Source organism: Curcuma longa, chromosome 8 (genome assembly GCF_044706935.1).
Source record: "Curcuma longa cultivar G26 ecotype Majalengka, Jawa Barat chromosome 8, ITB_CL_G26_1.1, whole genome shotgun sequence".
NCBI lineage: Eukaryota > Viridiplantae > Streptophyta > Magnoliopsida > Zingiberales > Zingiberaceae > Curcuma > Curcuma longa.
In genome coordinates this window covers 5,067,876-5,080,482 of record NC_133868.1, presented here as the reverse complement: position 1 = coordinate 5,080,482, position 12,607 = coordinate 5,067,876, and the positions used below count along the sequence as shown (strand labels likewise).

At 35.0% G+C, this 12,607-nt stretch overlaps 1 protein-coding gene across 1 annotated transcript; it reads left to right on the top strand.

Annotated features, from left to right (window-relative positions):
* Window positions 1–5,720: 5,720 nt before the first annotated feature.
* On the top strand, window positions 5,721–9,099 carry LOC141833638 (very-long-chain aldehyde decarbonylase GL1-6-like). Its single transcript, XM_074721123.1, has 10 exons — window positions 5,721–5,780; window positions 5,884–6,107; window positions 6,197–6,429; window positions 6,544–6,763; window positions 6,873–7,248; window positions 7,330–7,437; window positions 7,562–7,759; window positions 7,867–7,965; window positions 8,073–8,246; window positions 8,926–9,099. The coding sequence occupies exons 1-10, from the start codon at window positions 5,721–5,723 to the stop codon at window positions 9,097–9,099; spliced, it is 1,866 nt and encodes a 621-aa protein (XP_074577224.1).
* The last annotated feature ends 3,508 nt before the right edge of the window (window positions 9,100–12,607 follow it).

The following is a 12,607-nucleotide window of genomic DNA, read 5'->3' as shown; positions in this document are numbered from 1 at the left end:
TAATCCCCTAACCAAGCACATTGCACCTATTTGGCTATTTCTCATCATTCCTTGCTTTTCTATTCTATCACCGGCGTGCTATATATTAATTACTTGTGTAATGATTATATGAACAATTGCTATTGCTATTGCTGCTTGGTGAGCGAGGGGGAAATTCCTTGTGCTAAAAAGAAAAAGGTGTGCCATTCTACTACATAACCTTGTGGCTTCAAGCATCATCTATGTCGTGTTATTCCTCAGTTTACATCTGGGCTTTACGCGATTTAGTCGTTTACAGGTTTGAGTAGGTTGTAAGTTTGAATAGAAAACAATTGGAACCATGCAAATTGCTCATTCATCAATAAAATTTTTAAAATTATGGTTTTGTTAGTTAACCTAGGGTAATCTAACCAAATGACTTGAATTGATTCGGTCTGACCATTAAAGTATCGATTTGAAATTCAACATTTAATTATGGCTTAGTCCTTTGCCATTCAACTCTAAAGTCCTAGCTCCTAAAACTGAAAAAGGAAGCCAAATGTGCATTGGAAAAGGAAAGATGTTGAGTTTTTTTTCTTAGAACAATTAATTCTCTTTACATTTCATTAATCTCTCATTCAGATCTATGTTTGACCACATTTGCAACTCATTCATATTCCTAATCTCTAATTAATACTTAGCTTATGCTTCTTAATTTAGTTTTTATCACTTATATCCGTATACGTGCTTCTTATTTATGTGCACATTTAACTATTTAACTATGATAAAACAGATGAAATAAAATTGTCTATCATTCTCATCATCATCTCTATCTCTTCCTTTTACTTGAAAGACACTCAACAGTTTTAAGTATTTGCCTGTGGGCGGCGACGTAATCTTTGCATGCTTACGGAGAATAGGGTTGTAAATGAGGTCTAGTTAAATTTTGCATTATTTAAATTTATTGCATAAGCTAAGTTAAGTTGAGTCAAAATTCATAAATTATCAAAATTATTATTTAAATTTAATTTGATTTTATTTTTTCAAATTTAAATTTGATTTAGATATTATCAAATTCTTAATTTATTTAATTATTTAAAATTTTTATATTTTAAAATTTATTTGATTGATTAATACATTTAATATTAAAGTTTATTATTATTATTTTTTACTTATTTATAAGTTTAATAAGATATTTGTTTGCGTAGCAATTTGATTATCAGACGGGGTCTTCTTCTTTCTTTCTAATTTTGACGATCGATCCCAGCAAGTCATTTATGGAAGGAGTATAAATTGTATAGTAATTGTAGATTATCTAATGGAAGAAGTATAAATTGTGTAACAATTATAAATTATCTGACATTATAGTTATTCAAAACTACTACTACTACTATGAATAAGAAAGATTTACTCAATCCTCTCCCATGTCAGTTGAGCCTATCGTTCTACCACTACAAAAAAAAAAAATCTGGCATTTGTGACGAATTTCCTAAAACAATTCATCGCAAAATCGTTTGCGACGAAATTTGCGACGAATTTAAATTCATAGCAATTTAATCGTTGCCAAACTCTACGATGAAAATTTTAATTTTGTCGCTAAATTTTACGGTGAAAAATAATATTCGTCGCCTTCATTCCCTTCATATCCATGAAGCTCATGACGACCTCCCCATTTTCCCCTTTCACGTTACATTAATCATCCCTCTTTGACAGTAGTCTTAATCACAATTTGTGATGATCAAAATTATTATTATTTAAAAAATTATAAATTATAAATTTATAAAATAAATAAATAAATAAGGGTTTCACTTATTTAAGTTGTTTATATATACCTTTAGGGCATAGAAAAATTAAAACTCATGTAATTCGTTTGCTTTTTTATCTTTTTACCTTAGAAAGTGATATCATTACTCGCTTCCATTTCTCATTTTCATAGTGTTCATTCCATAGGTATCAAAGTTTTCTGCCTCGTTATCTAAAAGTTATATTTTTATATTTTTTTTAGCTTTCATCGTCCAATCATCAAATAATGCTTGCACTTCTAAATAGTCGGGAGACAAAATAGATCGTTATTCATCTAATATATTACCTCTGAAATTGAACATCTATTCTATGACAATGGCTGATACTAGAAAAATTAAAATTTCTTTTACAATTTCTATGACTCTACGAGAAACATTGAGTTTATCAGTGTAGTTTTTTCCATCCAAAATAAATTTGGCTGGTAAACATTTAAAATTGTTGGTCAAAATGAATTTTAACTGGTAAATAATTATAATTACCGACCAAAATAAATCTTGGCCAGTAATTTTAAATTTTTTTAACATCTAAAGTTAAATTTGGCTGATAATTTTAAATTTTTTACTGATCAAAGTTAGGTTTGTTAGTACCGATGGAATCAAAATATCTCCACAATGGTATGATATTGTCTACTTTAGGTCTAAGCCCTCATGGCTTTGTTCTTGGGCTCTCCCCAAAAAGTCTCATACCAATGGAGATACTTTCCATCATTTTAACCTCATGATCTTTTCCATTTACTTTAGATGTGGGATTATATATGTTTGCACCCTTGCAACCCAACAATCCCCCATCAAACAAAGGACCACAGACCCCCCCCCCCTTAACGTCATTTTTGATGTTCTTTTCCATTTACTTTAGATGTGGGATTATGTTTGTACTCTTGCAACCCAACAATCCCCCATCAAACAAAGGACCACAGACCCCCCCTTAACGTTGTTTTTGATGTTCTTTTCCATTTACTTTAGATGTGGGACTATGTTTGCACCCTTGCAACCCAACAATCCCCCCATCAAACAAAGGATCACAGACCCCCCTCAACATCGTTTTTGATGTATGAATCCTCGACCCACTAGGACTTTTTGCCCCTCGGTCCACCCGACCTACTGGGACTTCCCACCTAGCCGTAGCTAGGATTTTTTGCCCCTCGGTCCACCCGACCTACTAGGACTTTCCACCTAGTCGCAACTAGGACTTTTTGCCCCTCGGTCCATCCGACCTACTAGGACTTCCCACATAGCCGCAGCTAGGATTTTTTGCCCCTCGATCCACCCGACCTACTAGGACTTCCCACCTAGTCGCAATTAGGACTTTTTGCCCCTCGATCCACCCGACCTACTAGGACTTCTCACCTGGTGCCTGGTCCTCTTGATTCAGACACGGGAGCACCCACTTCCTTTGTTTAAGATTCAAACCACATGGTTAGATCTGGATCATGACTCATCCGACGGTTAGTCCGGTGAAAAGCGGTCTCGCTCTGATACCACTTGTTAGTACTGATGGAATCAAAATATCTCTACAATGGTATGATTGTCCACTTTGGACCTAAGCCCTCATAGCTTTGTTCTTGGGCTCTCCCAAAAGGCCTCATACCAATGGAGATATTTTTCATCCTTTTAACTCCATAATCTTTTCCATGTACTTTAGATGTGGGACTATATTTGCACTCTTGCAACCCAACAAGGTTTAACTAGTAATATTTAATTTTTTATTAGCTAAAGTTAGATTTTACCTGTAATATTAAATTTTTTACCGGCCAAAGTTAAATTGGGTTGGTAATATTAAATTTTTTATTATCTAAAATATATTTGGCTAGCAATATTACTAGCCAAAGTTAAATTTGGCTAGTAATTTTTAATTTTTACTGGCCAAATTTATATTTGGCTGTAATTTTAAATTTTTACCCGTGGTAGATTTGGCACTAGCTAAAATTTAATTTTGCCGATAGTTTTAATTTTTTACTAGGCAAAGTTGGATTTCACTTATAATTTATAATTTATAATTTATAATTTTTTTTCCATCATCATTTCTATACCATTGTTATCATGCTTTCGCTCCTCCACAAGTTATTATACGCAACACATCTTCTCTTTTATTGTAATTCATCATGCTGGGAAAGGAGTAATTACCAGTTAAATAATTTTGACCAAATAAATTTAATTGATAATTTATTGAATAAAAAATTATAAAAAAAACTATTAAAATGTATACTAATTAGTATCGTAATAATTTATCACTCAAATTTAAATAGCATTTTTTACGGGTTACTAGCCAATTTTAATTTTATTTAGTTAATTAAAAATATTTATTAGTCAAATATATTATTCTTTAAATAATTTATGCTCAAAAGTTTAATAGAACTATTTTTACTAATAAAATTGAATAAAGATATTATAAAAATTTTAATTGATAATTTTAATAAATAAAATTAAATATAATTAATAAATTTTATAAGTAATTATATTAAATTTTATGAAGTAAAAATTTAAATAAATTTGGTATGATTTTTCCTCCTCTAAGTTTACAATCATAAGTATAATAAATTTATTTCGATGATTTTTTTCTTACAAAATTTGGTCACTGTGTTAATGTTTTTTAAATAAAAAATATGATAAAGGTATCAACAAAAATAATTGATCAGTAATTATAATAAATAAAAATTAATATTTTAATTATAATGGTTAAGTTTTGATAAAACTATCAACAAAAAAATTATTTATATCAATTTTCTTTTTTTCCTATTTTTAATTGCGTTAAAAAATTTTCTTAATTTTATCTTGTATGAGTTTTCTTTCTTTTCCATTTTTATTTCCCTTAAGTTTTTTCCTTAATTGTATTTGCCTCCAACCCATAACATTCGTTCACACGAAACCCATCTCACGCCGAAAACCCTTCACCTTCTTAAAAACCTTCCTTGTTCCCCTAATTATACACTTTGTTTGGAAGAAGGTGAGAGAAGGAGAGGGAAAAGTAAATATCGTTTGGGATAGAATGAGTTGAGAGGAAGGGGAGAGAAGGATATGTTTTACTCTTGCATGATTACGAGTTGAAATAATTTCTTATACTCCGATTTGAAGTGTAAAGAAAAGGAAAAGAAACTCAAAAATATTTTTCTTTCCATTTTATCTTTATGTTAAAATATTAATTCTTAAAATAATTTAGCTATTAAAGGAAAATGTTAGAGTTTTTTCTTAGACGGCATTCTATAAACAATTAATTCTCTTTAAATTCACCAATGACTCATTTAGATCTATGTTAATGACAACATTTGCAACTCATTCATATTCCTAATCTCCAATTAATACTTAAGCTTATGTTTTTTTTTTCATTTATATCTGTATATGCTTCTTTATGAAATTAATATATATTTGTCGCACATATTTATTATTCAAGTGCACATTTAAATATTAAACTCTGATAAAACAGATCAAATAAAACTGTCTATCATTTTCATCATCATCTTTATCTCTTCCTTCTACTATACTTTGCATGCTTACGGAGCGAAGGGTTGTAAATGAGACCGAGTTAAATTTTATATTATTTAAACTTATTTTATAAGCTAAATTAAACATCGATTATTTAAATGCCTGTGGACAGTAACCACTTAATTTTTTTTTCTTTCTCTTTTTGTTATTAATTTTAGTTCTTTGGCTTACCAGTAAAAAAGAAAAAACGTTAACTTAACACCTTTGATAATGAAAGTAACACCATAACTTGATTCTCCCGTAACCAAACCATTTGCTCTTAATTTCACGACGTTAGATTTTGCATTGACCTGATATAAAATTATTTTAAAACCAATATAATTTTATTGGTTCACGTGAGCTAGTTATTTGAAGCTAGTTATTTAAAGACTGTAAACATAGAAAGAAGGGCTGCGTGTCTTACACGCATGCACAAAACTGAGCAAATGCTTGCTCGAGGCCTATAAATGTCACACACCCAAACAATCTGTGGCATAGCAAATGGCTACTCAGCCAGGACCACTTACGCAATGGCCATGGCAGAAGCTTGGCAACATGAAGGTACATCTCATCTCATGCATGCCTACTAAACTTCGTCCTGATCACACACATCTAAACCCTCAACTGCTGCAAGTAATGAAAGTATTTTTCTTTTTCATGTAAGTATTTGCTGTTGGCTCCATTGCTGGCACACAGCGTGCGCAACTTCATGGTGAGAAAGCCAGGCGAGCGGGTCACGTTGGACCCGCTCATCTTCCCCACACTGCTGCTGCGGCTGCTGCTCGGTCAGCTCTGGATCACCGTCTCCCGTCTCAAGACGGCCAGCGGCAAGCATCGCATAGTGGACAAAAGCCTCGAGTTCGAGCAAGTGGACAGAGAAAGGAATTGGTAGGTTATTTGTTTTCCTGCTATTTCCTTGGTCTTTAATTTCATGTCCTGCAGAGGTAAGTAAGGTCAGGTGTTGTGGGTGATGGCAGGGATGACCAGATCATCTTGACGGCTCTCCTACTTTACATGGCAAATCTGTTCATTCCTGGATTCCCACATTCACCGTGGTGGGACTCTAAAGGAGTGCTACTCTTGGCAGCTGTTCATGCAGGCCCTGTGGAGTTCCTCTACTACTGGTTTCATCGAGCTTTGCATCACCATTACCTCTATTCTCGTTACCATTCCCATCACCATTCTTCCATCGTCACCGAGCCCATAACATGTGAGTTTCCAACTAATGGAATTGAGAAGCTCTTAACTTCGTAATCAAGCTGGTCTTGTTAAAGAATAATATAGAATTTAATCTACTGTTTGTTTACTTTGCTGGCTGTGGCAGCTGTGATCCATCCGTTTGCTGAAGTGCTAGTTTACTTCCTGCTCTTCTTAATTCCTGTAGCAGCCCTGGTTTTAACTGGAACAGCTTCCTTTGCAGCAGAATTTGGGTATTTGATTTATATCGATTTCATGAACTACATGGGGCACTGCAACTTTGAGATGGTGCCCAAGTGGTTGTTCAATGCCTTTCCCCCTCTAAAGTACTTCATGTACACTCCCTCGTAAGTATATATATACTAGTGCTAGGAACCCACTTAATGTACAACTACTCGTAGTTAATATATGGGATTACAAATACTCAGAGTTTAAGTGAATTGTTTGCTTCTGCAGGTTTCACTCCCTTCATCACACCAAATTTCGAACTAACTACTCTTTGTTCATGCCCATATATGACTACATATATGGGACAATGGACGAGTCTTCGGAAGAGTTATACGAAAAGTCCTTGACAAAAAAGGAGGAAATTGTCGATGTTGTTCATCTGACCCACTTGACCACCCTGCAATCCGTCTACCATTCACGAATTGGCTTTGCCTCATTAGCTTCTAAGCCATACGGCAACCAATTCTACTTGTGGATTCTGTTCCCCTTCTCATACGCATTGGTGTTTGCAGCTTCGATATTTGAGACTACCATCACCGTAGAGAGGAATAAGTTTAAAAAAGTGCATATGGAGACATGGCTAGTGCCAAGATTCACCTTCCAAGTAAGAATTCCCAACTGCATCTCATTTCTCGTACGTGTCAATAACTTGAGATGCTGACACAAGTGATTTGTTTGCTTCCAGTATTTATCAGCGATTGGAAAAGAGAAAATAAATGACATGATTGAAAATTCTATATTGGAAGCAGATAAGATGGGCACAAAAGTTATAAGTTTAGGTCTGCTAAACCAAGTAATTAATGTTCAAAATCCTCTCTTCGCATTAATATTTGTTTAGTTTAATTCGACTTTCAGTATAGCAAAAGCTTTACTGCAACTTCTTATGTTCTTCGTGTTTCAAATCATGATTCCTGCAGGATGATGAACTGAATGGATACGGTAAACTTTATGTTAAAAGGAATCCCATGCTGAAGGTAAAAATAGTTGACGGAACTAACTTAGCAACCGCAGTGCTTCTCAACCACATCCCGGAAGAAACATCGAGTGTTCTTGTAGGAAGAGTTTCTAAGTTGGCTCTCTCTTTGTGCTTGGCCTTGTCTCGTAAAGGAATCAAGGTTATTCTTTTTCACTTGGAAAACACACTTATCCAATCAAATTTCTGCCTTTTTTTCCCTCCCTTTAAGTTTATTTAAAAAGCTTCTGAGTAAAAAGCCTGTGGCAGGTAGAGGTGGACGACAAAGAAAAATACTCAATTTTGAAGCAAAAAATGGCACCTGAACTCGAGAGCTTATCGGTTTCACCTGGGCGTTGTGAAAGCGAGGTAGTGTCCATTTTCAGTCACCTCTGTCGTCCTTAACCATCCTTTTTCCATTTTCAGTCATCTCTTTCGTCCTTAACCATCCTTGTTATTTACTTCTTCACGTGCAGATATGGCTGTGTGGCAATGAAACCAGCGAAAAGGAACTGCAGAAGGCCAGAGGAGGGACTCATTTTATTCCCATTTCTCAGTTCCCTCTGAAAACGACACGTGGAGACTGTTTTTGTCACTGCACACCTGCAATGCTGGCCCCAAAGGCATATGAGAACCTGCACGCTTGTGAGGTAGAGATTTATGGTGAGTGATCGTGATTTACATAAATAGAATAACTATACCTAGGGAATACAATTAGACATAGACTAACTATTCTCTTGTATTTGTTACATAGATAATAAAAATCATATTTTTGTTTATATAATCTATAAATTCAAGTGAGACTGGTCTATCTTATTCGCTTGATGTAGGCTGCTGCTTTCCTAACCCAATTAAGCTAACTAGACCATTAGTCCACCTTTTTAATCTTATTAGCTCATTTGGCTTATCAACCTCGGCTTACTAACTTGGACAAGCCCAATGGCCTGTTCGAAACAGACAATCAGAAATGTGATTATCAGTAATTTAATATGATTCCCTTTATTCTAATTAGTTTGATTTCCTCAACCCCTGCTGTTCAACTTAGGGAGCCAAAATTCTATTAGTGCCAATAGGAAAAGTAGAGAGTAGCTTACTGATTGTAACAAAACCAGATACACAGGAACATACGAAACTGATATTACATGCAACAGAGTAGTAGATAAGCAACTTCGAGTTCTGTTTCTGCACTCTTTATATAGCAATTCAACTAACTGTTATGTGTAACTTTGTTGGTCCCATCATTCATTGTTCTTTTTGAATCTGAACCTTTGTGGTTCATGCATCTTTTTCCTCTCATAACGATATATCTTCTTTTTAAAATTTTCATAGAACTGGCTTCCAAGAAGGGTGATGAGCGCGTGGCGCGTGGCCGGAATAGTTCATGCGTTGGAAGGGTGGGACACACACGAATGCGGTGACATGGTGACCAACGCTGATAGAGTATGGCGAGCTGCTCTTGCCCATGGTTTTCTGCCATTTGATGCCACTTCTCCTGCAAGCTAGTAATCCCCTAACCAAGCACATTGCACCTATTTGGCTATTTCTCATCATTCCTTGCTTTTCTTTTCTATCACCGGGGGTGAGTGATCTCTACTGTTCTCTGTTCTTGGCTCTGTTCGGCGCCGCGCCGGAGGGGGCTTGAGCTGCGTTGCTCGGAGTTGATTCAGAGCAAGCTGAGCTTGGTTCATGAGAAGCTAATTGAGATTTCTGATCCTTGATCAGGCCTTGTGACGATATGGAGGAGATTGAGATGGAAGGGAGAATTTGAGTTTCTGATTTCATTATTTGAAGTGTTTCTGTTTTTGTTTTAGTTTCTGATACTATATTGTCTTTAGTTTTTCAGATTTTGCCGAATTCGATTTTGAAACATCTTGATTGTTCAATAGAGTTGTTAACGAATCTTTGAATTCAATCGGCTTGTTTAATTCATCAGTTAGTGTAGTTGAACTCCATCATTTGCTTTACTTCCTGATAACTAGACAATACTGTGTTGTTTCAGGAATTGGGTACTGTTCCGTATCAAGTCTTGATGTTAGATCATGCTGTGGTGTTTTGAGTCCATACATTAGCTTACTAGATCTTTATCTTTGTTTCTAAGTTTCTTGCATTTGATTGTTCATATTTGATTTTTCACTTACTGCTTTGTTAGAGTTTGATAAACCTAGATTGTTTCATTTCTAGTTCCATAGTATTTTAGATTGGTAAAATATGTTGTTCTTTAATCCATTGAATTCTGAGTACCTTTAATTTGAAAAACACCAAAACCTTATTTATATTCAAAAAACCCCAAAAAGAACGACACGTAAGCTTGATTTAAACAAGTTTCTACTAGCCCTTGGAAAAATACGACTTGAGGCTCATATACTTCATTTGTTTGAATTCTTCGTGGGTTTTCGATAAAATTTATAAATTCTAATTTGCAACCCTACTCGTGACACATAGCAAATCTAGGGTTGTCGCTTGCTTCTCCCCTCAATTATTGCTTTTGCTTCTCTCTCCCTCAATTCTCAATTATTGCTTCTCCTCTCCCCTCAATTATTGCCTTTGCTTCTCCTTTCTTCTCTCCTCCAAAGATTGTAAGGCCTATTTATAATTATACAGTAGTTTTACTAACGTCCCCGGAGCCATGATACCGCGATTGGATATCTAGGTTGTCACCTAGGCATCCACGATTTGATCCCTAGCTATGACATATTTGTAGAAATTTTAGTTCCAATGGGAATCGCAATCAAAGGTTGCTGGGCGTTTGGGTTGGCCGCTGCGTGCACTTCTTGATTTACCCTGGTAGTCGGTAGAAAACTTTCGTGAGACCGAACCGATCACCCTCAGGAGATTGAATCATGAGACTGACTGAGATTATCATTTTTTTTTACTAACTACCTTTGTTTATATGTTAAAACTATATTATCAACGTCATTAGTTCATTTGGCAGCCTATCAAATGTCAATCTGCACACCATGTGCATGGCCAAGTCATACACCACGTACTTAGATAAAATAGTCCGTTGTTGCTCCATTCGTCGTGCCATATCACATGCGCTCCATCGCATGTCCTGGCTCATATTTTTCGCAAGTCCGTTTAGTTAAATGCTCAGACTTGACACGTTACACCATTACATCCGCTTCTCATACTCCAAGTCTGCCTCCTTACTTCGGCTTAGACTTCAATAGCCTCAGTGCACTGTCACAAATTTGTCGTGCCACATGACATGCGCCCCATCACATGTTCAGACTTGCATTTTCTTGCACGTTTGCTTGGCTAAATGCTCAGACTTGGCATGTTCCATCCTGGCATCCGCTCACCAGAAGAAAGTCCTGAAATAGCGACGGAATTATTATTTCCGTCACTAACGGTTAATTTAGCGATGAAATTTTATTTCTGTCATATTTAGCGACAATAATTTATTTCCGTCTTTAAACTATCTCTAAAACCTCAAAATAACGACGAATATAGCAACAGAAGATATTTTCGTCACTATTTTAGTGACGAACATAATAATCTTGTTGTTATATAACGGGCGGATTTAAGGAAATTAAGACTTAGTGACGGAATTTTAAATTCTCGCTAACGGAATTTTAAATTCTGGCGCTATTTAGCGATGGAATTTAAAATTCCGTCTTTAATCCATTGTTAATTTATGGGCCAGCCGAACTCTTTTTTAGCGATGATGTTGTGACGGAATTAATATTTCATCGCTAAATTAGCGATGAAAATTTTTATTTTCATCACTAATATCGTGATTTTCATAATTTCCTATCCTTTTCTTCTCTGTCTGCGTGAACCTTTTTCTCTCTCGGCGAACTGAATCCTATGGGGACATGATCCTCATCAACTGTTAAAATTTGAAATTGCATTAAGTTCTCATTTTTTGATAGAGTAACTAAATCACTCCACTTAGCTACATGACTCTTCTTTTTTTATGTTCTTTTCCTTTTCCTTCCCTTCCATCACTCATCTTGTTGGCACGGTTAACTGTACTGATCTGCATCATGTTAAAAAGTAAACTTCGAGGGAAAAGTGGAACCTTCCCTAGCTTATCGTTTTAAATCTAGAACCTATTAAGAATTTATCACATGATTAATTACCCTTAATTATTCAAACTTAATACAGAGCTACAGATAACGAATGTAATTGTATTCTTGTTAATCACATTTCACAATAACATGATGAGAATTTACTGTTTCTTGAGCATCATGCAGTTTTCTGAATCAAGTTTATTTTCTGAATCAAGTTTACTGATCAAGAATACATCTATTGGTTTACTGTCACTTATTTTCCAATTTTTTGCTGATCTCTGAGTTCTCTGCAGCACCAATTTGTTGCCCGTGAGTTCATATTGGTCTCTTATGCCCTGTTTATTAGTTAAATGCGAAGAATGCATGCTAATTTATTTGAGTTGGTAGTTTCAGTTTGCTCTGCATTTTGTAAATTTTCTTGTTCATATTAAATACTCCATTAACCTGTTCTCCTTGGTTCCTTGTGATATACTAACACATCCAATGTGGACATTTGTAAAGCAAACCAAGCCCCATAGAACTTTTATTTGTAAGTCTCATCATCTGAAACTATCAATACATGAACTGCATTGCAAGGGAAATGATGTCATTTTGGAAATGTTGTCTTTAAAGCGGGTGCCATTTTGAAAATGGTCCAGACCTCCGTGAGAGGGAAGCCTTCCACTAGGTGTGTCTCGGAAGAAGGGCATGGGAATCTTGAGTTGCAGATCTTGTCAGTTGAAGCTGTCAATCATAGAGCTAATCTTTAGATGAGGTAGGGAGAATAGGTTTGTCGAGATACAGTACAACAATCAGTTACTCAATATTTCTTTGACGAAGATGATAATAAGGTGTAGATTGATAAAATCATAAAAATTAGGTAAGATCATAAAAGGTGTTTTTGTTAAGCCTGACTCAATCACAACAGATAGTAATTGTATCATTTTTATTTTAAAAATAAATATTCTTTTTTTAATTTTTATTAATAATTTCATTTTTATTTCAAATATATATGT

Bases quoted from the DNA above. Each gene is read 5' to 3' on its own strand.
- LOC141833638 (XM_074721123.1), top strand. From the start codon at position 5,721: ATGGCTACTCAGCCAGGACCACTTACGCAATGGCCATGGCAGAAGCTT. The intron at 7,966-8,072 runs GTAGTGTCCATT...CTTCACGTGCAG, and splicing joins CTGGGCGTTGTGAAAGCGAG to ATATGGCTGTGTGGCAATGA. The intron at 8,247-8,925 runs GTAGAGATTTAT...AAATTTTCATAG, and splicing joins AGAACCTGCACGCTTGTGAG to AACTGGCTTCCAAGAAGGGT.